This window comes from Carettochelys insculpta, chromosome 4 (assembly GCF_033958435.1).
Source record: "Carettochelys insculpta isolate YL-2023 chromosome 4, ASM3395843v1, whole genome shotgun sequence".
Lineage (NCBI taxonomy): Eukaryota > Metazoa > Chordata > Testudines > Carettochelyidae > Carettochelys > Carettochelys insculpta.
In genome coordinates, this window is record NC_134140.1 from 127006950 (window position 1) to 127034059 (window position 27110).

Genomic DNA, 27110 nt, shown 5'->3' on the forward strand with positions numbered 1-27110 from the left:
TACTTCGAAATCTCTTTACTCCTTAAAAGTTTGACACTTCGAAGTTGCCATGGGGGAAAATTAGCCTAATGAAGTGCTGCATATTCACAGCAGCACTTCATTAGTAATCTCCTGTGGCCCTGATTACCATGCTCCCTTTGAAGCTGGGGGGGAAGTGTTGACCCAGCCTCTGTTATATAGCAGATTTCACAACAAACACGCTGTGGGTTAAGTGGCAGGTTAATCTGAGGTACTGCTGCGCACTATTTCTCTGAAGCAGTGAATCTGTGAGTACTGTGAGTGAACCGGGACCAGTAGATGGATGCTCTGCACTGATGCTCGGAGGTTGACACAGGCCAGGCGCTAACCTGTATGCTGACGGCAAGGTTTCTAAGACCTAGAAAGCAGTGCCTGGATTAGCTGTGGTAGTTGAAGTGGGGAGCTGACCTGAGGCAGGCAGAGACTACATCGTGCTACAGACGGGCGGTAGCAAGGTGCTTTCTGACCACAGGGCACTTCTGCTAAGCACCACACTCCCTGTTTAGGCCACTGAAATACCAGGGAGCATTTGCGAAAGAACATCAGCCTAACATCAACCATACCATCAGGGGCTCCTTTACCTGCACATCTACTAATATAATATATGCCATCATGTGTCAGCAGTGCCTCACTGTGTTTTACATTGGCCAAATTGGACAGTCTCTACGTAAAAGAATAAATGGACATAAATCAGACATCAGGAACAGTAATGTACAGAAGCCTGTGGGAGAGCACTTCAATCTCCCTGGACACTCAGTAGCAGATTTAAGGGTGACGGTCCTAAAACAAAGAAATTTCAAAAATCAAATGGAGAGAGCAATCTCTGAGCTGCAATTCATTTGCAAATTTGAATCCATCAACCAAGGATTAAACAGAGACTCGGAGTGGCTCACACCTTACAAAAGGAGCTTCTCTGACCTCGGTGTTAACATCTCCACATTAGACTCTGACACTGGGTCATATTCCCCTGTCTGATCTGACTTGTTTTTCCCTCCTTTGATACATACTACTGATAATGGGCCATTTCCACCTTGACTGAATAGACCTTGTCAGCTCTGGCCCTCCCTTTCACTGGGACCCCACCCTTTAAATACCCCTCTGAAACACCGCCCCGCCCCGCCCCACTCATGCATCTGATGAAGCGGGTCTTTGCTCCAAAAGCTTATGCTCCAAAATATGTTGGTTTATAAGGTGCCACAGGACTTCTTGTTGTTCTCAAAGATACAGACTAATACAGCTACCTCTCTGATATTTGTAAAAGAATGTCATTTCCTGGCCTGAGCTGTGAGGGGCAGGGTTATGAGGACTTATACCTCTCCCCGCAGCCTGTAATATGACCAGGCTCAGAATCCACCCTGTACAGAACTACAAACTCCAGACGAAGCTGCTTCTCACAAATACCTGACTGGCACTGCAGGCAGCAGTCGCCCTCCACCTTTACTGACAGGCTGCCCAACGGGCAGGAAGGACAGGAGCGTCGGTAGCAGATCACCTTGGTGTCCCGGCATTCACATTCCTTGCACAGGCCTTCTTCCCATTTCTCTCCATTCTGCAGAAGACAGTATTGAACGCCTTTCGCGAGGGCTCCCTTCACACTGCAGTGATGCAGAGTTTAGCACCGGGCCGCGTCATGATCACACCGCGCACAATGAACAGCTACGCTCTAGCGGCCAGCTAGAAATCTGCACAATGAGTTGTGACTCCAGTCACAGGAGAGCTTCCACACAAACCAGATGCTTTGCGATCTGTGGTAATCCCCACATCAACCAGAGAACTGAACACAGATACTATCATTATCTACCAAATTCTGACACCACCACCAAAGGAACGCATTGGATGTCATGTCTGTTTTGTATCTTGTCTAATAGCCTGTCTTCTAGAACGGACATTTATAGGTACTTCCAAGAAAAGTACATGAATCTGTATCATGAACAAATAAGCTGCCCAGAGAGGAATTTATTCTTCTGAATCACCATCCATTGCTTCAGGGCTTACAGCATGAAAAATAAGAGTTGTGTCCCATATAATTTTATCAGTTCTAATGTAATTACAGAGGTTCCCATTATTCATATAAACATCTAAGTCTTTTTTAAATCCCATTAAGTTCTTGCACTCAAATATAAACTACGGCAGTGACTTCCATAGGTTAACTTGTCATTGTGGAAAAGTACTTTCCTTTATCTATTTTTAATGTATAATCTTTCAGTTGTATTGTTCACATATAAAAGTCTGAGAGAATACACAGGAACATTCACACACCTCTGTCAAGTCTCCTCTTACATTTTATTTCTCTCAGAATTTTTCCCAAGTGGTTCAAGTTAATTTAGAACTTACCCAGTTGTATAAATAGTTCACATTATTCTGTCCAATGTGGGTTATTTGTTATTAACACTGAAGTCCATTTGCCACTATGCTGCGCAATCACCTCTCTCTATTCCCTCTATCTTTCCTGAGTCTTAAGCAACATAGATAATTTTGTCTCATCATCAGATTTTGCCACCTTGTAATTCTATTCCTTTTCCCCAATTCATTGATAAATATATTAAACAACATGGCCACGTACAGACAACTTGGGTCCTCCACTGCTAATCTTCTGCATGTTGAAAACTGGCCATTTATTGCAGCTGTTTGTTTTCCATCTTTTGGCCTCTCCCTAGTCTATGACAGAACTTTGTTTTTTACCTTCTTTACTAGTTTCTTAAATGCCTCTTCAGGAGGATTTTTACCAAAGGCTTTTGAAAGTGTAATTAAATTCACGACGCCCCTTTTTTTCTGTTAGCAACTGCTTTGTTAACACACGCAGGGAATTCCAGCACACTAAGGGGTAAGGACTTTCCGTTACAAAAAACGTTTTTTAGGATGGTGCCGCACACTGCCTGGCCAGCTAATTATGCTGGCGAAGGGAATGGCAAGGACCATTATCCCAGCTACTTCTTTGCATACATTTACATGGCTTGCTGAAGTGAGCTTCCCAGCCTTGGTTGACAGAGTTGGGCTGGGGGGGAGTTCTCTAAAAATAGCTGTGCCTAACTCAAGCTTTGTGAGCGGGGTGGGCTGCAGCCCGTAGTAACTTCAAAGCACCATCTGCACAGTTCTTTTCACAGTGCTAGCACAAGCTTCGCTAGCCCCCCTGGGTGGGGAGGTTCTCTGTCATGGACCATCCCCTGGGGTTGCTAACAGGGACCAGTATCTATGCTTAGTGACTGTAATTGTGGGTGGTAAAAGCATGAGAGAAGCTCAGTCTGGTTCCTAGATGGTCTTATATCTTTCCTGAAGGTTTCCCTATTAAAAAGTATAATGCATGAGCTGAAATATGAAATGATGGTGATCACTCCTTGCCAAGTATAATCATCTTCCATGATAGCTGTGGATCCTCAGGTGGCTGATAAGGCCTATCCTCGAACCATAAGTTCTCATACAGTGAGGACAGATGTTTCCAGATATGGCAGGAGGCTGTTGATCATCTCTCTTGCCTCCTGCACCTCTTGTTGGCAGGCAAATTCAAAATGAGGGGGACCATCCTGTAGGACTTGTCTCCATTTTAAGTAATGCTGAGCGAATGTCTCCTAAGTGTCAGTGTCAATATTGCACCTCTTCAAGTTATCCTTCAAGTCCTTATTATGCTCCCGTTGTCTTCCTATCTTACAGTACACTTCTTTCAGCTGGGAGAACAGGACCTGTTTGGAAAAGTGATATTCTGGCATCTGAACAACATGACCTGTCCAGTGGAGATGTTGATGGATGATCATTGCCTCAATACTGGTGGTCTTTGTCTCTTCCAGAACACTAACATTGGTCTGTCTGTCTGTCTTCCCATTTGATCTTCAAGATCTTGCAGAGATAGCACCGGTGATGTCTTTCAAAGGTAGGATGTCCAGGTTTCAGACCCATACAACATTTGGAGAATAACAGTTTGATAAACAAGAAGCTGGGTGTCTGTTTGAATGCCATCATCATGAAAAAACCCTATGCCATAAACGAGCAAAGGCTGCACTGACACAGCTCAGATGGTGCTGGATTTCTGCATCAATATCTGCCTTAATGAGAGATGACTTTCAAGGTATAGGAATGGTCAATATTCTCCAGTATTTCTCCACTGATTTTAATAGATGGAGCATGTGGTAACTCATTTGGAGAGGGCTGATGGAGCACTTTGGTCTTCTTGATGTTGAGCCTGAGACCAAGACATGGGTAAGCATCAGCAAACATGTTCAGGGTTGCTTGAAGATCTAAACTAAAAAACTACATTGTCATCAGTGTACAGAAGTTCCAGAATAGATGTGGTGGAAATTTTACTTTTAATGTTAAGCCTACTAAGCCTGAACAGCTTTCCATCCTTTCTACAAATGATTTCAATGCCAGCTGGGAGCTCCAAGCAATTAGTAAAGAATGATGGCAATAACACCCGCAGACATGGTTGGGGTGATGATGTAGCCCTGTTTGACTCCTGTTTGTACTTTGAAAGACTCACCCTGGGAGCCAATACTACTCAGAACAGTCACTTTCATGTTGTTGTGAAGCAACTTTAGGACAGTGATATATTTATCAAGACATCCTTTCTTCAAAAGGACAATCCAGAGGGCACAGCAATTCACTAAATCAAAGGCTTTAGTAGGAGCAATGAAAGCCATACACAGTGGTTGGTTTTGCTCCCGACACTTGCAGCTGCTGTGTTGTGAAGATCATATCTGCAGTTACGCAACATGGTTGGACACCACTCTGTGACTCTGGTAAAATTTCTTGTGACAAGGGAAGAAGGTGAGTTGCAAGGATCCATGCCACAACTTTTCCTGCGAGATACCCCAATAGTTTCCATGGTCTACCTTATTCCCTTTTTTGAAAAGGGTGACAATCTGGGCATCCTTTGTTCACTGGGTATTTCCTCCGTTATCCAGATTTTAAGGATGAGCAGGTAAAGCTGCAAAGTAGTTCTGGTCTACCATCTTTAAAGTTTTCAGTAGGGATCCCATCTGGATCTGCGACCTTGCTGTTCTGCATCTGCTTAATGGTATTGTGTACCTCATGCAAATTGGGAGGGTCTCCAAGTTCATCGCCAGGTGGTCGCTGAGGGGTGTTGAGGGCTGCAACCATGGAGATACAGTTAGTAAGATCTTCAAAATATTCTTTCCAGTATAAACTGATAGCTTTGTTGCCCTTCTGAAGTTTGATTCCATCCTTACAGTGAAGAGGATTCATGCCACAATAACATGGATCATGGACGGCCTTAATGGCACTGAAGAAACCATGTGTGTTATAGATATTCATGAGATGTTGGAGCTGTTGCACTCTCTCAGCTCACCATTTGTTCTTGAGTTCACTGTTTTTGTGCTTGACTTCTGCCCTCACCGTGGTATGGACATCTGTCTTTGTATTATACTTTATGTTATTCTGCCAAGCTTGAAATGCCATTGTCTTCTTATCGACGAGTTGTTCGATTTCAACATCATTCCTGGCAAACCCGTCCTGATCTTTTCTGGTTTGGTAGCTTACGGTTTTCTCACAGGCACTGATGATTACTGATTTCAGCTGGCTCCAGGGTTCCTCAATTTCCTCTGGATATTCTGAGGTAAGCTCTTCTAATAAGGCTATGTCTACACTACCCCAGAAGATTGACCCACTCAAGGTCAATTTTCTGGGGTTCGATTTCACATGTCTGGTAGAGATGCATGAAATTGACCTATTGGGGTCAGCATCTCATGGGGAACAAGGGAGGTTGACAGGAGAAACTCTCCTGTCGACCTTCTTCAGTGAGGATAGCCAGGTAAGTCAATTGAAGACACGTCGCTTCTAGATACACAATTGCCTTAGCCAGAATTGCATACCTGCAATCAACTCACTTTCCCTAGTGTAGACATAACTTAAGACTGCATGGAAGTGGTTGCACTTAATGGGCTCCTTCAGATCTTGAACCTTCAAGCTGGTGCCTGACTTCTTCTTTTGCAGCTTACACTTGGGGGCAATCTTCATGTTCATTGTGGATCAAATGAGGCGATGATCAGTCCCGCAATCCTTCACGCTTGTCATTGCTTTGGTAAGAAATATATCACCGCGATCTCTGGCATGAACTATGCCATACTCAAGAAGATAACAGTGCTTCAACCGTCAATCCAATAGCCTCACTGGCAGCTGCTTCCTTCCCCCACTGTCTCTGGCTGGGCTGCCACCCAGCCAAAGCCCAAGATCCTCTGGCCTGGGGAGCCAAGCCAAAGTCTCACACAATGCAGGAGAGGAAACTACTTCCAGCCTGTTCATGCCCTTATCCTGCAGGCTCTGCAACAGCCCCCTGGGCAGGGGCACTCAGCACCTTCCTCCCTAGGTCCTGCGCCCAGGAAGTGCGGGGCTGCTCCGTCCCCAGGCACACTCCCCCGCTGAGCCACCTCCCCGTCTGGGCTCACTAAAGCCCCCGCAGTCAGGTTCTCACACACAATGCATCCTTAGCACTTAACCCCTTCCTGCCCGTACTTTAGCCAGGGAAGAAGGGGTGACTGGGTTATGTCAGTGGACAGCAGCAGGCTGGAGGTATTGGCTGCCTTTCTGTGGGCAGGAAGGGATAAGATTCTTCTAGGCACAGGGGAACCAGGGAGAAGGATGGCGACACGACCTCTGCAAAGACATAAGCTGGGTAATGACGACTCCCTACCTCCACCCGCCGGCACCTGGAAGCCTTTCCCTGCCACGCAATGCCGAAAGGCTGCTGCTTGCCAAGTTCGGGTATGAACCCTGACAGAAATCTGAAGAACTGGGGCTGTGACCCTTCGTGTCCCCCTCTGTTTGTGTGTGTGCGTGTGTGACTTCTCCCCAAGCAAACAGAGCAGGGGTGAACAAACCGGGGGGACACCCCTAATGGGGGTCACGACACTTTGTGGGGGCGGGGACATAGCGTGATCAGTCCCTCCTTCCCCCACACAGGTTCTGCTGCGTCAGCCCACCATGGCAGAGGGCTGGCGATGCAGCGGAACCTCGGGGCCGGGGAGAGGAGATGGGAGCCAACTGGTTCCAGTGGCACCTGCCCTGCTGCTGGGCTGAGGCGGCAGTGAAGGCCGAGCTGGCTGAGGGGTGTCCCAGCACAGCGCTCGGGCTTTTCCTGCGGCATCGCAGCCGGCCCAGCCCCATAGCGCTTCCCCACTCCCCCCAGGAGGAGCACTGCTCACTCACCACCTGAACCTCCGGCCAGCGTGCACCCCCACCCACATCCCTTCCTGTGGTCCTCCCACATCCCACATCCCTTCCTGGGGTCCTCCCTGTGGAGGGGGCAGGGGGCCCAGCTAATTGTAGGGCTGAAAAGTGGGGCACGACCTAAAAAGTTTGTTCACCCCTGCATTAGATATAAGAGGGTAAATAGACTCCAGGTATTCAATATAAAATTAAAATTCACCTATATAGAGTGAATATTCAATATTCACTTAAAAAACAGGGGCTCAGTCAACTTGATGTGAATTTGTGTGTCTACACTGCATAACTCTGATTGCTGTCAACTACCTGGACTGTAAATAATTTTACCAGTTGTGCCATAGTTAGCATAGGGAAATACAGTCATCCTATCTCCTCCTGTGCTTCATCAAAAGAAACTGTCTTGTAGAAGAAAGGCTGATTGCAAATAACCCTGAGTAAGAGACTTCTGCTGCAGTGAAAACAGTAATCAATAGGGAACATTTTCAGAAAGCTGCACTGAGCTTTGGCTGTGTCGATCCCACTGACTGTAATGAAAGTCAAACATTTTAAACCCCATGAGGTGCATTGAAAACTTAAGGGCATGTACATAAAACATTACACAGGAATGATTGATTCAATTTGCTCTGCTTTCCTCCATGTAATAAAAAGAGCCTCAGGAGACTTATGTGGTGCTGAAAATTATAAACAAGCAGATTTTATAAAATGCAAAAACCCTCTGGATAAGTAATATTAACGGATTATGGTCTTGTAAGACCCAATGAATGATGTTCTTTCTAGACTTTTAGGAGATAAACTTTCACTTCTCCAAACCCTCACAAGCATAACAACCCGTGTTATACGTTCCAAATTACCAGGATACTCACATTTTTGGAATGGTCTTTATACATACAGTAACTATCCCTTGAAATACATTCAGGACAGCATTTCCCCTCGAAATGAATTAATTCTTCACCCTGCAGAGAGAGAGGTTGCTGCAATATACATGAAATTAGCATTTCCAAGAAATACTGCGGAATGTAGAGGCAGAATGGTTATCAGGCTGGAATGCAATCGTTAATATCCAATTGCGTCTTATCTGCCCTACATCCTACTTCATCTCCACACGTACATTTTGGGAAGTGTGTTTAAATTACATTGAGGCTGCAGAACAAACCCTAGGAAAGTGCAGAAAATTCACTTTTCAGGCAACTATATCCATCCTTAAATCTTGCCATTGTAAAAAGAGCCCCAAAACCAAAGTATTAACAAATACATAGAAACTAGAATGTCCTTCTTCACTTTGCATTTCTTTGATTTTATTTGAAAACTTTCATATCCTCTTTCATCTAATATGTTCCATTTTTTACTTTGAAGACTTAATAAACATTCATTTCGTTGATCTAAATTCTACCCTTGGTTACAATAGTAGCATTGTGATTACACCAGCTTAATTGAGATACTAATCTTGCTGTAAGGGAAGGAAAATCAGCTTCCATCTGTTGTGTATAAATGGAAAGGAAACACTGAAGGGAAAAGAAGGGTGGTCTTACATGTAATGAACCTGGATTAGATTTAGGAGAGCTAAATTCAATTCCTGTCCCTGTCTTTGATTCTCTGGGTCTGAGTCTCATTTATATTAAGACTTCTCAACACTGCAAAGGTGATATAAAGGGAAAATGGGTGTGGATATAAAAATTAAACGAAAACAAACAACTTTAATTCCATACTAAGTATCCACACCTAGACTTGCATCACAATTATAAAAGTCCAAGGGCGGGATTTTCGAAAGCCCACAGCAATGACCTGACTTCGCTGCCCTTGAAGTCAATGGTAAATGCTGACTGTTTTCTCTTGATTTCTCTGTGTTGACATTCCCCAGATGGTAAAAATTGTGGTAATAGTTACCTGCCCCTAGGGGAGCTGTGCAGACTATTCATGAATATGTATGAAGCGCTCAGATACTGTGGCAGAGTGGGAAATAATAATGGTTGGTTGTGCATTTGGATATAGTTTACAGGGAAATGGAACAGTTTTCTCATAGGCTACATCTACACTAGCCCCAAACTTCGAAATGGCCACGCAAATGGCCATTTTGAAGTTTACTAATGAAGCACTGAAATGCATATTTAGCGCTTCAGTAGCGTGCGGGCGGCCGTGGCACTTCAAAATTGACGCGCCTCGCCGCCGCACGGCTCATCCCGACGGGGCTCCTTTTCGAAAGGACCCCGCCTACTTTGAAGTCCCCTTATTCCCATCAGCTCCTTTCAAAAAGGAGCCCCGTTGGGAAGAGCCATGCGGCAGCGAGGCGTGTCAATTTCAAAGTGCCGCAGCTGCCTGCATGCTAATGAAGCGCTGAATATGCATTTCAGCGCTTCATTAGTAAACTTCGAAATGAACATTTGCGTGGCCATTTTGAAGTTTGGGGCTAGTGTAGACACGGCCATACTGTGTCTGTCCTCCAGAATTCTAGTGTGAGTGATTCAGTCCCCACTGGAGTCAGTGGGATTCTTTTCAGTGACTTAATGGGATTTGTATCAGGCACGTAATGAACTTTCAGTCATGGGGTAGTTGTTCTGGACATGCAGCACCCTCTTTTCAAAATGTGTTATTGAACCGGTTTTATATGTATAGGTTGGACCTCCCTGATCCGGCAACCCCAGGACCTAACCAGCCCCAAACGAGAGAATTTGCCAGACCAGGGGAGCTCCCCACCACTGGCCCCACAGCCTGCCACCCCGATCTGCCACCAGCTTCGCTTCTGGTGGGACTGGGTTGCTGGATCTGTCTAGGATTCCCAGATGCTGGCCCCACTAGGGCCCCCAGATGCCTAACACCTGGCAGCCAGACACTAGCTCCACTGCCAGATTATGGCTCTGGCCCTGGGTGTGATGCCAGACACCTGTCTTAGTCCTGCCACTGAACGCTGCTTCTGGCCTCAGCCAGGCTGCTGGGGGACAGCCCCTCTACCACTGTGCTCCTGGCCCAGGAACATCTTTCGTCCTGCCAGACCACCGATGTTGCCAGACCACAAAGTCCTAATTCAGGGAGGTACAAGCTGTGCGCGCGCGCGCACACACACACACGAAAACTCCAGCTAATGAAACCCCCCACGGATGGAAAAGTTGGCTGAGTCCCCTGGTGGAAACGCAGGGGGGAGGACTCCAGAGGAGCAGGGAGTGGTCGCGTACCCAGCATCTGAAGAAAAGCAGCAGCTTTCCCTTCCAAGTGCTCCTTCCCTCCGGCTGGCTGCGTGGCAGCCGTCTGCTGCTCCTGAGTCCTCCTCTGGCCCACACCGCTTGCCACTGAAGCTGCAGGTGAACCTACGTCTTTGCCTGCTCTGGGTTGCCAACTCTCCTGGCCCAGCGCCATTGCAGTAAATGGCTTTCCATCCTGGAGAGCTGGCAACCCCTCCCCCCCCAGCCCACATAGCTTCTGCTCCCACAGGACTCTCCTGCTCCCCCCTCAGGTGGGGGTTGGATTGTGTTGGGCAACGTAGGGATGGCCCTGGATGCAGCTCCTTTATTTACAAAGAGTAAGATCTGCCCCAGTATATTTTATTTATAGACTTACTGTGGTATATTTTACAGCATTCCAATTAGGAAAAAATACCATGCTGGTCTGGCTATGTACATACAAATGCAAGAGCATGGCCACATTTCTAGATATTTAAACCATTCTTGTCAATCTCCATGGTGCATGGCAAGAGCCCTGGGCTCTACTATTTACTGTGAATTTCCCCACCTCCGCTCCCTCACACACAGACACTTACACAAAGGATGAGGGGGAGAATGTTTGTGGAACACGATTCTCTTCGCCAAAAAATGCGGCTGTGGTCTACCAAGCCTCGGAAGTGGGAAGTATCAGAGGGGTAACCGTGTTAGTTTGGATCTGCAAAACCAACGAGGTGCCACAGGACCCCTCGTTGCTTTAGAAGTGGGAGGCGCTATGAGAGATAATTATGTCTCTCACACTCTCCTATTTAAGAAGCGTTACTCATTACAGCCAACATTAAGAATGCGAAGAGGGATTAACGGGGGGCGGGGAGGTGGGTGGCTGGGGAAGGGTGTCAGGATGAGGAAAATAAAATGTTTTGATACAGCCCCCTTTTAGATCTTTAAACTTGCATTGGTGCGCAGAAGTAACTACAACAATCGGCAAGGAAGACAGAAAAGCAGCACAATATAATGACCTAATCAAATTTCCTTTTTATCTTCAAAACGAGACAGGATGAACCTCTCTTGTCTGGCGCCTAAAGGATCTGACCAGTGCTCAACCAGAGAATTTGTCGAACCACGGGAGGTCAATATTGTCTAGCAGATTACCAACACTTCCACTGCTCACTGGGCTCTTAGAAGACATTTAGGGATAAATTACAGGTAAATAACAGCACAGAACACTCAGAGCTAGGACTGGTGGCTGTAAACAAACTTTACAGGACCATGGGAAACTTGGCCACACCCATAAGCGGTTGTCGTCCAGCTAACTAAAACCATGTCAGATTACGGATGCTGCCAGAAGAGAGAGGTTCCAACTGTAGTAGAATAGCACAAATTCTGCTGAGCTTCTCCCACATCATCTTGTGGGATCTGGACCATTGTTCCCTTTGTGACCAGACTGTTTAGAGACAATCTCCAAAGTGGGGTGATGTGGAAAAAGGAACCTCATTCTCAGGCCCGGCTCATGTTTAACCACTCCGGACTGGTACTCTTCAGCAATGTGCCTGGAAGTTCTCTACAGCGCTTCATAAGAGGAGTGGTGAAAACTAGCATAATGGGTTCTGAGATGCTTCCGACAGGTAAAGCGGTTTTGGGTGAGCAAAGCCACTAGGCCTGCCAGCAATTTCCAGCAGCCCACTGGAAGACTAACTCGCAGCCCACCTGAGGGCTGCTATTCTAAGATTAATTCAGAATCACCACAGACATATTCACTGAGCAACTGCCGAGCAGGTTTTGTTTGGAAAGGTTTAAAGATTAAGCCCTTGCTCTAGTCCCAACAGATGCTGAGACATGAGGTCTCACTACCTTCCTGAGTTTTAAAAAGTCTGTGCCCGCATTACAATTTAGAACCGGATATGTGACTAGAATATTTATTTTCTTGTAATGAAGGGCTGAACTCAACAAACGGCTTATTTCAGTGCTGCTCTGATCTACAGAGGCAGGCAAAAAATCTCAAATTTTTCCAGCAAACCTGAGAGTCTTGAAGAAGAGGGGGAGAAAACAATACTTTACGTGCTTTAAGGGTCTTTTAGGAGACATTTCATATGTCCTTGGAATAAGTTCATGCATGTCTTATACTGCTGAGCAGATTCTATCAGAAATGAACCAAGACAGCAGCTTCACCTTTCAGGGAGGTTATGTGGAACAGAAGTCCTCAAACACAATTTTTTTCTTATTTTCTATCCAGCAGAATCAAAATTGATGCCTAATATAAAATAACCACTTTTCCTGTCTTTTCCAATGCCCATATTACTTTCAAAATTACTTATTTTGATGTCTGATATGGGACACCCCAGTTTAAAGAAGTTTTCTCTGGAATCCACTTCTGCCAGCCTGCTCCTAGTGTCCATTGAATTCAATGAGTGTTAATAGCACTCAGCACCATCCAGGATCTGTCTCTAATACAGCCAATTTTTTCCCCCCATAAAAACAGAAAAGGATCCCATTCATCGGTAGAAATTAGATTGGATAGTTTATACATTTGTTAATTAATCCACATTTTAATTATCTGTCTGTATAGTAATCAAAAACATTGAACGGTCCCCTAAACGGATGAATACTAAGTAGGATAAATTGGTATTGGTGAGCTTCTTAAGTTGTTGTTCTGTGATATATCCCAAGTTGCACTGAATGCAAAATTTTCTCTCTCGAGTGCTAGTGAGAGTTCAAGATATGGGAATGTTTGTAACGCACCAAATGGAACTGCTAAATCATCTGTGGAGAGCCATAACAGTATGCGATCATTAATGTAAGCAATTCATTTTACACCTAGGCACATGTGGAAAGCTATGTGAAAGAGATGCAAATCCAAGAAACTTAATCCAAGTTTACCCCTTGATCTTCTCTTGTTCATACGAAAGCTTGACCTACCACTCAACTAAATTAAAAAGTGGCTTAGGTAGTTTCATTTAAGCATTTTCAGGGGACAAGACAGCATTCCCACTGTCAATAAAAGTTTGGCCCCAGTATTCATCTCTGTAATGTCAATAAGAATTAATCACAGAGGGGAAATGCAAAGCATTTTTAATATTTAAAGAGATAATACTATAGGAGTTGGCACATAACTTAATTTCTTGATACACAATCTCCTGTCATGCTGGAACAAAAATGTGTTAGCACTGTGCGGGATCCCAACTTTCTGGTACATCCATTAGATTAGACTTACTCCAATTTCCCTTATATCCATGCACAAAATCAGATTTTGGGCTAGACAGTGGGAACAGCCTTGACAAAGGGACCTTACGTAAGTTTCACCATCAGCCAAGCTCTCTGACCTAGAGATACACCTGAAAGCCACAATTTCTTCTGGCTTTTCCCTGGTTCTGTAAGCTTAGTTGGAATGATGCAGACATTAGCCCAGTGATTAGCATGGACATTAAAAGTGAAAGACAAAGAAGTCCGGTGGAGGTAAGATGATTCAAAAATCTTTTCTTTACGTACAGTAAGCTCATAGAGCCAATCAACCCTGTCTAATGCCATTTCTGCATCCATCTATAGGGCAATTATAATATGAATTATCCTCTAAGCTTGATGTAAGACTTAAATATTTTAAAGTGTTGCCTATTACAAGTGTCCTCCTAGTGAACTCTGGCTGCTCACTGTAGGAAAACAGGCACGGAGTCACTAAGTCAAGTGGTAAGTGCTTTCGCTAAGAATTTGCTTCTTAGGTTTCGCAGATATCAACATTTTCCACAAAACAAAGCAGCAGAAATGCAGCACTTTAAAGACTAACAAAATGATTTATTATGAGCTTTCGTGGGACAGACCCACTTCTTCAGATCAATTTCATTTCCAGTACAGACTGACATTTATAAATACAGAGGACCAAAAAGAAAAAAATTGCAATAAAAACTGACAAATCAAATCGGATAGATGGAAGGGCATGAGAGGTGGGCGAATGTTAACTGTCCTGTCTGAGATAATTATAAGCATCAAAGGAAAGGAAGCAGACCTTTTAATGTGTGAGGTAGCTGATGTCAAGAAACTCAATACACATAAGCCTGTCAATGAACACTTCAATGGAGTGGGCCATTCTGTTATAAACCTGAGAATTTGTGTCCTGCAACATAGAGAATTTAACAACAGATTAGAGCGCAAGATTTCTCAGTTAGTATTCAAATTCGACACATTAACACATGGTATGAACAGAGACATCAACTACCTCACGAATTACAAGGACTGCTTCCTTTCCTTTCATGCTCGTAATTATCTCAGACAGGACAATTTAGATCCGCCCACCTCTCAACCACTTCCATCTATCTCATTTGATCTGTCAGTTTTTATTGCCATTTTTTTCTTTTTTGATCCTCTGTACTTATATATGTCAGTCTGTACTAGAAATGAAATTAATCTGAAGAAGTGGGTCTGTCCCACGAAAGCTCATCACCGAATAAATCATTTTGTTAGTCTTTAAAGTGCTACATTTCTGCTGCTTTGTTTTGTTGGTGTACAGACTATCACGGTGACCTCTCTGTTACTATTCAACGTTTTCCACAGTTATTTACAGAACTGGCTGAGCTATATTGGCTGCACCAAATTCAGCGCTGGAATGAGTAGGCAAAACTTCAGGTTCCAAAGGTTTGCCTCAATAAATCAATCCATAAAGAGAGAGAATCAGGAAGTGACCATTACAGCAAAACCTCCAGATACACGAGATCAAATTGGGCATCTCGGGTTAACATGACTTCCTCCCCTGAAACAAGCAGGGAAACCACTCCTGTCAGGGACAGCAGCCTGACTCGCGACTGCCGCCCCTGACAGGAGTGGTTTCCTGTCAGGGGCAGCTGTCACAAGTCAGGCTGCGGTCCCTGACAGACAGTTGCTTGTGGTGCAAGCAGCTGTCTGTGCACTAGGCCCCCGAGTCGGGAGAGCCTGGTGGGCACACAGCTGCTTGCGGTGTGGGTTCTCACAAACCGCACTGCAAGCAGTTGTGTGCCCCCCAGATGGGAGAAGCTGGGGGTTGCATGGCTGCCCCCTCACTTCCCCCATCTACCTGCTCCCCCAACCCCTCCCCAATTTACGCGAAATTCAATTTACGCAGAGCTTGCCCAGAACACGACCTCCATGGAAATCAAGAGATTACTGTATAGTCTTAAAGAAGAAACTCTCTTACCACAGCACACTCCACTTTGGCGCACTCTCCCTTCCGGCAAGAGACTTGTCCTCCAACACACATGCAGAACTCACAGCGAGTACTGTTCCACATCTCACTGTGGTACCTAATGGTGCCTTCGTACAAGCAGCTTCCTTCGGAAGAAACGCACTCCTCACAACACTTCCCTGGGCGCTGCACTTTGTCCTGATCCTAGCAAACACCAGTAGTCAGTGAGTGCTAATGACTGAGGTACCCTTCAACCGTCTATGAAAGCGGTGAGTCAGACAGGCAGCCTGATCTCAAGGGCAGGAACTTCTGAATTACCTTCTCACAGGTAGGTGGGGCACAGGCCTGTTTAAGACACCTTGCTTCCCCTCTGTCACATACACAGGTAGTGCAGGAATTCTTCTTCCACTGCTCACCATGCTGCGAAGAAAGAAGATAGATAGTTACCCACACACACACACACACACACACACACACCCCCACACACAAAATATATAAATTTATAAAATAATAAAGCAAAAATGCTCAATTATATCCAAATTCTTTCCTACAGTGTGTACTTCCCCTTGAGTACAATAGATTTTCTTCTATGTACATGCATAAAAGGACAGAGGATTTTTACCAAAAAAATAAACAGTGCATATTACTCCCTGATCAGAATACATAGATAGTGAAGAAAAGAATTCCAGAACCATGCCAGGGTGTACAGTCTTCATCAGAAAGCTGGTCAAATGGCCAGTCACCTTTGCAAGAGAGCTAATAATGAATTTTGTACACATGACTGAATAACACTAAATGCATTCCATTTAGTATGCTGAGGTGTTTGGCTATAACAACATTTCAATGATTTCTGTTTTCCCACTGAAAAAAAAACGTCTGAGCAGTAAAAACCTTATTTCATTTAGCCTGTAAACCTGGTTGCAGCTTGCCAGCAAATTCCTTTATACGTCTAATCCCTTTCAACTCTTTTAACTTCCCGAGAAGGAAAATAAACACCCATTGTACTCAGTTATTCATGCTGGCAGAAAGTCAGGTGTTAGGGAAGAGGAAAATAGAGATGTGCCAGAACCCATGTCAGGCTGGTTTTTGGTGTGTTACGCTGAAGGTTACCTCATACACTTCTCCAAACACAGAGCAAGGTTTTGGAACACACTCCGGGCAACATTTTCCAGGAGACAGAGCTACGACTTCCTCCTAATGATTAAAAAACAAAAAAGCTTTGTTTAGGAAAGACAGATGACCAGAATAACATCTGAAAATTACATACGCAGCCCAGAAACCTACACCTGGAACTCCCGTGGAAGACATTTGTATTTATGTGCCACCTACGCCACGAATTCTGCTGTAAAAGTAGGAGGCCAAGCACAAAGACACCATATCTCTTTCTTTGGGCTTCTTGAGTTAAGGCCATGAGGGAATCTTGGATCAAGAGAAGCAGTCCGGTCTACTGCCGCAGTGTCCAATATGCTCGCCATTCGCCGCATGTGGCGAACTGGACCCCGCGGTGTGGCGAAATGCAGCTCCCCATATGCAGCGCCCTCCACTCGCTCTGCCCACGTGCCCCACCACGAGGTGACACAAGTGCATGACAACATCAGGGGCAGGTCCTCCTGAAGCTCCAGCTTGGAGCTGCGTGGCTCTTGTGGACACAGAGTGTGGTGGCAGCATGGCCCCAGCAGCTGTGGCCCACGCGTAGTTCTGGCTGCAGTACGTGCAGCTCCTGGCGCCGCCCTGGTGGCTCTAGGGGCAGCAGCGCGGTCCCAGCAGCTACTGCCGTGATGGCGGCTTGGTGAGTTACCAGCAGTCTGCACAAGGGTAAAGGGGGTGCTGACTCTGGGGGAGAGGGAGGGTATTTATTTTGAGTTGGGAAAGGACTGTGGCGATCCTTAAATTTCTGTTGGACACCACTAGTCTACTGGATTAGGCACAAGACTAGACATTAGAAGAGATCTACAGTCTAGACCTGGTGCTGCCACTGGTTTCTTTTGTGGCCTTTGATATATCACTTAACTTCTCTGCCTCAGAGGCTGCCTACCCATAAGCTTGAACTGGTTGAGTTAAATTGGTGCAGTTAAACCTCCTACGTAGAGACTTACTTCAGTCTAAGAACAGGTTATCTTAGTTTAGTTTAAACTTGTTGCTATTCAACTTAAGCTAAAATGAACTAACCCTAGTAGTTTCAACCAACAAGAATGTTCTCACAGCCTTTCATCGTGGCTTTGCTGACTCAGTCTGAGATCTGGTCTGCTCTAGGAAATTGTCTGCTTAGCTATGTCAGTTGGGGCATGAAAAATTCACACCTCTGAGTAGCAAAGTGGAGCCAACCTAACCCCTAGCATAGACGGCCTAGCTTAGCATCCCACAGAGGTGGCTTACCTGTGCTACTGGGAGAAGCCTTCCCATCAGCCTAAGCACTGTCTATCCAGAAGTGCTACCACGGCACAGCTGCAGTGTTTTAAGTGCAGATATATCCTAAAAATCACGTATAGATAAAATCTCCGCAACTCTTCATGCTGATAAACCTTCAATATTCTATCAGTGAAATGGGGATAAGGATATTTACACCAGTATCTACAGCCTGCTATACAGAGCTCTTGTGCGGATTAAATTAGTTAACATACGTAACAGGCTCAGAACATAAAAGAGAGCTGTACAAATGCTAAGTGTTGTTAGGGTAGATCCATGAAATCGCACGTAAGCCACAAACTTCCCAACCAGGCATGCTAATGGTTAACCAGTTATGGTTACCTGGTAGGGGCAGGAGCAGTCCCTGCCTCCCCCGCCACCCCCGCAGGCAGGGGTGCCCCAGCTCACTTGGCGCAGTCCCCATCCATGGCAGCCAGCAGGGGGAAAGGGACATGGGCTGTGGAGGCCCCTCTACTCTAGCTGGGCTGGACCAGTCTCCCTGCCACGGACGGGGCTGTTCCAGGTGGCTTATCCCACAGGTATTCCCCCTGGACTAAAGAAGTGTGGTCCTACTGATGCTGGCATGGCAGGATCTAATCCTAGCAGAGCTCTGACGGAATCACAGACAAAAACGGCAGGCGCTTTATAAGCACTCTCTGGGCATCGAGGCAAGAGAAAGAGGGAACAGAGCAGGGCTAAACGAGAGCTTTCTGTTGCTTGTTGTGTTGACTGACTTAGGACACGAGAGAAGTTATCTGTTGCTATGTGCTGTGGGAAGCCCAGGACCACTGCCCCACGCAGAAAAATGGTAACTATAGGAGCAGGCTGGGATGCTTGCCATTACTGCTAATTCACTTTCCATTAGAGTACCTTGTTACGAACGCTATGGAACCTTATCTGAATTAGCTAGAGGGATTTTTGGTACGTTAACTTGGATGCTTCTAGCTGATTAGTCTCAGACATGTCCTGGCAACAATGTTCTCCTTCCAGTTTCTATTAATTAAGTTTTAATGATTAGCTGATTAAATATCAGCGCAATCAGTCAAGGGATAGCTTCTGTACATTTAAGAGGAAAACTTCTAAACATTTAGAATTTTTTCATTAACTTGCTCTAATGAACACCACTCAATCTCCTAACATTGATTATGCATCTTAGCACGTTGCATGAAGTCATTAGTATTCAGAGAAAACAGCTGGGCTTTTTTCAGACAGGAACCAGTGGTAATTACGCAAACACCTGGTCCCAAAACACATAGGTGGGTGAGCATTACAAGAAAAAGCTTTATGATGGGCACAGGCACTGACCTCCTCTCCAGCCAGGGGGCAGCTGGACATGTCCCTCTTCCCCCGCAGGTCCTGCCTTTACTCCATCCCTGCCCCACCTCTTCCAGACCCTCCTCTTTCCACACCATCCTCCATCCCTGACCCTGCCTCCTACCCCAAGGATGCCCCATCCCTGCTTGCCCCCTTCTTCCTCCCAAAGCTTCTTGGATGTCACAAATCAGCTGTTCACAGCACTCCAGAAGCACTGGGCAGGAGGTGGGGAAGTTGATAACTGGGGCCACCTTCCCTGAAGGGGGGAAAGAGGAAGGCATGGAGGGGCAGGAGGGTGTGGAAATGGTGGGTGCTCTATAACCAACAGTTGTTCCCCATGGGTGCTCCAGCCCCAGAGCATGATGATGGGTTCTTTGTTTTCCCAGGTCTAAGGTAGGAACTTGCCTCATCATAGGTCACAAAACAAGGGAGACAAAACTCTGGATTTGCTCTATAAAGTACTTGACAGGGAAACAAAAATCAAGGATGCTACAGCATCTTGAGAACCACAACGAAGCAGAACAATGCGAACAACCAGGAAGGTGGTTCTGATTTTGCAGATGAATCTACACAACACTTTGTTGCACATTAGCATTGCTGAGATGCCCAGAAAGGACTCAGTGCAAAGAAAAGAAGTCAACCAGATCCCTAATGTTTTGGGGGAGTGAGGCGGGGGGCGGGGAGAATTTTTGGTCTCTCATCTACCAAAGAATAAAATATATCAAATCATTGTATAATATACAAAGTACTAAGTATGCTTTTGATCTTCTGGAATACCCAGAATGCTTACATTTCATTGGGTCGTACAGTTCTTTAAATGGGAAAACTATTGCGTAGCTTCTAGGAAATAATCACTAATATCTTAAGCAAAGAGCTAGGAGCCACAAGAGTTCTGATTCTTTAATTTGAGCTAAACTACTGACTTGCTGGGTGCACTTCTACAAGTTCTCGCCCCAGCACTGCCGGTTCCCAGGTGTTTGCTGCAATCAATAGATAACATGGCCACCTTTTGGGAGTAATATTGTAGAGCTCGCTGAAACTTGCCATTGGAAACATTTTTGGGCAAAACATGGCTTTTTCATTAAGACAGAAATTAAGGACGGAAACGCCCATTTTCAACTAAATTTTGGAAGGGTCTCATTAAAAAATCAGCAGGTTTTGGCAAAAGCTCAAAAAACTTTTGAAGAAACATTTAAATAAAACCTCTTTGCTGTTTTGAAAATCTTTCACAGAATCTAAAAATATTTCCAGACCTATTCAACAGAATTCTCTGTATTACAAAACCAAAAGCACAACTGGTATTTACAATAGGTTGGTCTGTAAATAAATGGACTAGGTTGAGGAGGACTTTTTTTTGTGTGTGACACATACAGTTCTATGTGATTTTCAAAAGCCACCTTCCCCAACGATTCTTCCTTCAATATTAACCATTAGCCAGAGGACAAATACGTTCTTCTGAAAAAGGCAAATTTCTCACTGAAAAGGAAAGCAAATGAAGTGGACAGAACGTTAAGACAACAGTTCTTACCTGGCTGCATGAGATAGGTGGACATTCAACTGTGAAGCATTGAGTTGTCCCATTTCTGCAGCCACACTTGGCGCACTGGGTGAGGTGCCATTCCTCACCATCCCGAAACACCTGGCCATCAAAGGTACAGGACTCTAAGAGACAATGAAGACCATGAGGGGAGTGAAGTTCTGGAACACCCTTCCAAGAGAATCAGTGGGGGGTGGAAAAAACTAACTGGCTTCAAGTCTAAGCTTGTTAAGTTTATGGAGGGGGCGGTAAGGGGAGACAGCCTACAACGGTGTGTAGCTGACGTGAGAATGCTAGCAACAAATAGTCCCAATGGCCAGTAATGGGGCACCAGACAAAGAGGGGGTCTGTGTTACTGCAGAGAATCCTATCCCAGCTGTCTGGCTGGTGGATCTTGAACACTTGTTCAGAGTCTAACTGATCACCATATGTGGGGTCAGGAAGGAATTTTCTCCCAAGTCAGATTGGCTTGGGGAGTGGGGAAAGGGGTTTGCCTTCTTCTGTAGCGTGGTACACAGGTCACTGACAGCTTGAAACGAGTGGAAATGATGGATTCCCTGTAACTTGAAATCTTCAAATCATGAATAGAGAATTCAGAATTCAGCCAAAGATCACAGGTCTATTACAGGAGTGGGCAAGTGAGGTTCTGGGGCCTGAAATGTGCAGGAGGTCACACTAGATGACCATGATGGTCCTTTTTGACCTCAAAGTCTATGAGTCTATGATTCAACTTGTGTTTCCATTTCCATGGTTTAATTCCATTTCTTCATGCAATTCCTTTCATCTCAGATCCACCCCTTACACTCTAACAACTAGTGCCCCTGGAAGGCCCATGGGTAGCACCAGACTATGACATTCCTTACTGATGCCATTTGGGTGCATAGTTTTCACCTGCAGACATTTTTATGAATGGTTTCTCACCTTCTACCAGCACAATTTCACATTATGGACCTGCCCAATCACATTAAAAAGGACTGCAGATGTGCTGACTCATCTACTGACTAGCATCTGCAAGGGAGAACTTTATAAGAGCCATCTCCATCAAGATGACCCAGAATAACTGCAATATTAAAAGAAAACCTATTGCACTAATGAGTGCATTGTTCTGTGTGAAATTATTATTTATTATCTATTTGTTTTGGGTGATACCCAGGATGTCTGAGATGCTTTACAAACACAAAGGAAGGCATGATTTTTACCCCTGCAAACTGCTGGTCACAGTCTAGTTACCTGCAGATAAATGACCCAATTCACACTGACAGCCTCAGAAGAGAGGCCAAGAATTATAGCAATGTTACATCTAAGACCTAAGCCAATGAAAGCAGAAGAGATATATTGGTGCTGAGAAAATGCATTAACTATGTATGATACTTCACCATAACATTGTCCTAACATGCTTTGAGATCCAGTCTTGGGTTCTGACATCTGTATGTGAGGTTAAAAACTACAGGGAGTATCTATATTCATAGTAAAGTACATTCAGGATAGGTTCATAGAGTTTAAGGCAGAAAGGAATTGGTAGATCATGGAATCTGATCTAATGAATATCCAAGGCCATTAAATTCACCACGTTATCCCCACATTAAGCCGAATAATTTGTGTCTGGCTGAAGCTCACCTTCCAGAAAGGTGCACAGTTTTGATCAATGTTGCCTGTAAGTTGTGTGCTTGTGCGGCCGCTCGGGAGAAACTCAAAGGCTGCCCAGCTGACTAGCACAGTGCCCACAGTGAAGTTTTGTGTTTCTACTGGTGGAGCACATTCGCTCATGCCTCAGTGCACATAAAAATCATTTCACATTGAGATGGAAAAAGTCCACATAGGGATGGAAAAGATTAGAGAGAACATTGGTCTTGACTCTAAGACATGAAAAGTGGTGGAGAATCTACCACTTCCTCAGCTAGTTTGTTCCACTGATTAATCACCATCACTGTTAAAATGTGTATCTTATTTCTAATTTGGACTTGCCTGGCTTCATATTCCAGCCATTACTTCTTGTTATGTCCTTATTCGCTAAACTACAGAGCCCTGGAGTACCCATTACATTCTCCAAATGAAGGTACTTACAACCTGTATCCAAGTCACTCTCAGTCTTCTTGTCAATAAGCTAAACAGACTGAGATGTTCAAGTCTCCCACTGTAAGACACTTTCTCTAACCCTTGAATCACTTTTGTGGCTCCCTTCTGCATCCTCTCCAATCTGTCAACAGCCTTTTTTAAAATGCTGACACTAGAAGCAGATAATGTACTCTAGCAGCAGTTTTATCAATGCCATACACAAAAGTAAAATCCCCTCTCTGTTCCTACTCACTGCTCTCATTCATACAACTGAGCATCACATGAACCTTTTTAATCAGAGCATCACCCGGAAAGCTCACGTTGAGTTGTCTATCCACGTGACTGCTACACCCTTTTTCAGAGTCACTGTTTTTAGAACATAGTCTATTCAATACACATAACCTGCATTCTTTGATTCTCAATCTAGAATCTACAATTTACATGCATTCTAACTCATTTTGTGTGGAACAACCCAGCTTACGAAGCGAGACAAATCTCTTAGTATGAATGCCCTGTCCTCACCATTACTTATCATTCCACCAGTCTTTTTGGGTCTGCAAATTTTATCAGTGGTGATTCTAAATTCACCTCCAGATCACTGACAAAAATGTTCCATCTAGAAACATTACGAGGCTTCCCACTGACAACCAGTTTTTCAGACTTGTCACCTAGCCTGTTCTTAATCTGTCCAATTTGTTCTCTCATTTCTATTGTACAGAACTGATTTTTAAAGCAATAACATGCAGCAAAATACCTTACAAAATTCAGAAGGTAACTGAATAACATATTTAACCAACCAACCAAACTTGCAATCACATAAAAACAATTGATGTCAAACAAACCCAACAAGATGCGTTTGAATAGCGCGGACACGACTATGCAAAGCTGACATTTTATTCACACCACTTCTACATTTGATGCACGTCCAACAATTGAGTCTGTTCAGCCTGCATGTCATTATTGACCTCCTGTGGCTAAGATACTGCAAACAGTATGATGTGACTTGGTTTTAGACCTGATGTAAGCAGCCGCAACTGTATGGAATCCAAGTAGAGCCTAATAGGTTCCCCTCTTCTAAGTTGGGTTGAATTTGATGTGCAGGCCTGAAAATGTGGCAAAAGATCACAGCTTCAAAAGCAAGACTGCGATCTGTAGCATGTGCAGAGTTGAGAGTGTGTGTGTGTGCGTGTGTGTGTGGTTTAAATAGGACGGAGTGTGTGTCTCAGAACTCAGAAGGACTGATTTATCCAGGGGGGTAAAAAATCAATAATTTCATCTGCCTTTCAGAGATTTTGCCTTTAGGTTAAGGCTGAGATTTCAAAGGCACCTATATGAGTTGGATGCCGAGCTCCCATTTAATTTAAATGGGCTCTGCACCTCCAAATGCCTGAGATCGCTTGGGAAATGTCAGCCTTCATCTTCAAGAGCCAAGATGAGCAGCATGAAAAGCAAAGCTGGAGACATTCTATGCCCTGGTGTGTCTGGGCAGGATGCTGCCTAGGAACACATGAAGCAGCTGAATTTAAATCAAAGAGGAAAAATTCTCTTTATTGAGTGGAGGACTGAAGAGATAGGCCCACCTAATCACTTAGCCAAGGTGCAGAGCAGCAACATCAACACACTCCTTGGGCCCCTTCACTGTGCAGGGTGCCCCTTTCGCAGACTCACCACCAGTGCCCACACATTTGGGGCAGCACTCTCCTTGGGCGATGTACTCCAGCTCCCCTCTGCCACAAGAAAGGGGCAGGCAGGGCTTGGGGGTGCAGTCAACCTTCCCGTCAGCACACGAGCACAACGTGCATTCGGAACTTGCCCATTCTGTGCCGTGCTGCAATGGGAAAACAACACAGAAACCATGTAAGTGAATTCAATAGCCAGCAAAACTGGAAACAACCCTTGATCCAGTGAGATAGCCTACCCCGTCGCCTAACCACCCTTTTCTACAGACATCCCCAGGCCTGTAAGTCTTGGCCCAGACCCAAGGTTTCAATGCAGTCTCTGTTCCCTACAACACAGGGACAAAATAGTCCTAATCCATGCAGAGAGGCCACAAGAGAAGGTCCCCATGGTGATGGAGATACAGGATCGTAGAATCACAGAATGCTAGAACTGGAAGGGACTGCCGAGGCCAAGAGGACGTCATCGAGGCCAGTCCCGTACCCTCATGGCGAGATCTGCGATAGCTGTCTATCCCGTCAGCCCTTAAATACTTCCAGCCATGGAGATTCCGCAACCTCCATGGGCAACTTATTCCAATGTTTAACCACCCTGACAGGAAGTTTTTCCTCATGTCCAACCTAAACCTTCCTTGCTGCAGTTTAAACCTACTGCTTCTTGTCCTATCCTCAGAGGCCAATGAGAACAATTTTTCTCCCTCCTCCTTGTAACACTCTTTTAGGTACCTGTAAACTACAATCATGTCTCTCTCGGTCTTCTCTTTGCTAAACTAAACAAACCCTATTCATGACATAATCCTAAACCAAAGGACATAAATGTAATGGATACATTCCCACCCCCCCCGGCCCCCGCCTGCGTGATGGGCTGATCAAATATAACCCTGTAGTGGTACTGTCTGCCTCAGGCTTCCATTAAAATATTCACTAGGACCCACCTCCATCTGAGGACAACATTCATATTATAAGCGACAGTGAACCGCACAACAAGCCAATCTCTTCTTGCCTTATGACCCACTAATGACCGGATCTGCTCTCATGAGCATAAAGAACACACCGCTTTTTTGCACTCCAAAGCAACGTACAGAATCTTATTTCCATAGGAACATTACCAAACAGAAGTGGTGCTAGAGACCCTACTAGGGCTAGCACTAATGCTCACAGAAGACCAGGATATAAGCGAGTTATTGGTTGACATTTTAATTTATGTGTAACATGGACACTCGGCATGGAAAAAACCTGCTGTCAGTTGCAGCGTAAGCTTTTCTTTCCTGGGGTGATTACTGGGGACAGTTCTGCTGGCTAGCTATTTCCAAGATAATGATAAAGACATAAAGCATTCGCCTGGCTCATTGACAGAAAGATAATCATCTTCTCTATGCAATCAGCTCCAGCCATTAAGCCATATTCTTAGAATAGGAATGCTTTCTAAATATGCAGCTGGCTCTGTGGCAAGGGGGAGACACATGAGAGTGCTGGCGTGAAGCTAATCTTTATTTCCCACCCTATGTGCCATGGGTCAGAAATACCAGAGGTTATAATACATGACAGCAGTCTGCAGGCACCACCTCCAACAACTACAGTTCCATTTCTCTCATTAAAAGAGAAGAAAAGCTGAGGCTGATGAGCAATGCTCCCTCTAACTTTTTCCATCCAGAGACAGACCAAGTTTTGGGACGTTCACTGAAGCATGTGGAGACGTGCACCACCAGTACAGACACACGCTGCTGACTGTGGATGTTCTGCTAATCATCTGGGTGTCTTGTGAGTCTTTCTTGGGTGGCTGCCCAACCGCTCAGCTTACAGGGAACACTGGGGCTGAGGGAGTTGGTTGAGGTGATTGCAGAGCCATTGGCCATTACCTTTAAAAACTCACAGCAATCAGGGGAGGTCCCGGACAACTGGAAAAAGGAAAATGTAGCGCCCATCTTTTTAAAAAGGGGAGAAAGAGAAGCCAGGGAACAACAGACTGGTCAGCTTCACCTCAGTCTCTGGAAAATCATACAGCAGAGTCTTAAGGAATCCATTTTGAAACACTTGGAGAAGAGGAAGGTGATCAGGAACAGTCAAAATGGATTCACCAAGGGCAAATCATGCATGAGCAATCTAATTGCCTTCTGTGATGGCTCTATGGATAAAGGGAAAGTGGCACATGTGATACACCTTAGCTGTGTCTACACGTGCACGCTACTTCGAAGTAGCGGCACCAACTTCAAAATAGCGCCTGTCGCGGCTACACGCATCGGGCGCTATTTCGAAGTTAACTTTGACATTAGGCGGCGAGACGTCGAAGTCGCTAACCTCATGAGGGGATCGGAATAGCGCCCTACTTCGACGTTCAACGTCGAAGTAGGGACCGTGTAGACGATCCGCGTCCCGCAACGTCGAAATTGCCGGGTCCTCCATGGCAGCCATCAGCTGGGGGGTTGAGAGATGCTCTCTCTCCAGCCCCTGCGGGGCTCTATGGTCACCGTGGGCAGGAGCCCTTAGCCCAGGGCTTCTGGCTGCTGCTGCGGCAGCTGGGGATCCATGCTGTAGGCACAGGGTCTGCAACCAGTTGTCGGCTCCGTGTATCTTGTGTCGTTTAGTGCAACTGTGTCTGGGAGGGGCCCTTTAAGGGAGCGGCTTGCTGTTGAGTC

At 45.2% G+C, this 27110-nt stretch overlaps 1 protein-coding gene across 4 annotated transcripts in view; it reads right to left on the bottom strand.

Annotated features, from left to right (window-relative positions):
* The window catches only part of FRAS1 (Fraser extracellular matrix complex subunit 1), a 310675-nt gene that overhangs the window by 171128 nt on the left and 112437 nt on the right, over window positions 1-27110 (bottom strand). For all 4 annotated transcript variants that reach the window (XM_074993758.1, XM_074993759.1, XM_074993760.1 and 1 more), the window contains exons 5-11: window positions 24467-24626; window positions 20735-20868; window positions 16597-16680; window positions 15805-15906; window positions 15499-15690; window positions 8055-8144; window positions 1420-1567 (exon numbers count right to left, since the gene is read on the bottom strand). In XM_074993758.1, the coding sequence (XP_074849859.1) occupies window positions 1420-1567; window positions 8055-8144; window positions 15499-15690; window positions 15805-15906; window positions 16597-16680; window positions 20735-20868; window positions 24467-24626 (910 nt within the window). The remainder of the gene's footprint in view (window positions 1-1419; window positions 1568-8054; window positions 8145-15498; window positions 15691-15804; window positions 15907-16596; window positions 16681-20734; window positions 20869-24466; window positions 24627-27110) is intronic.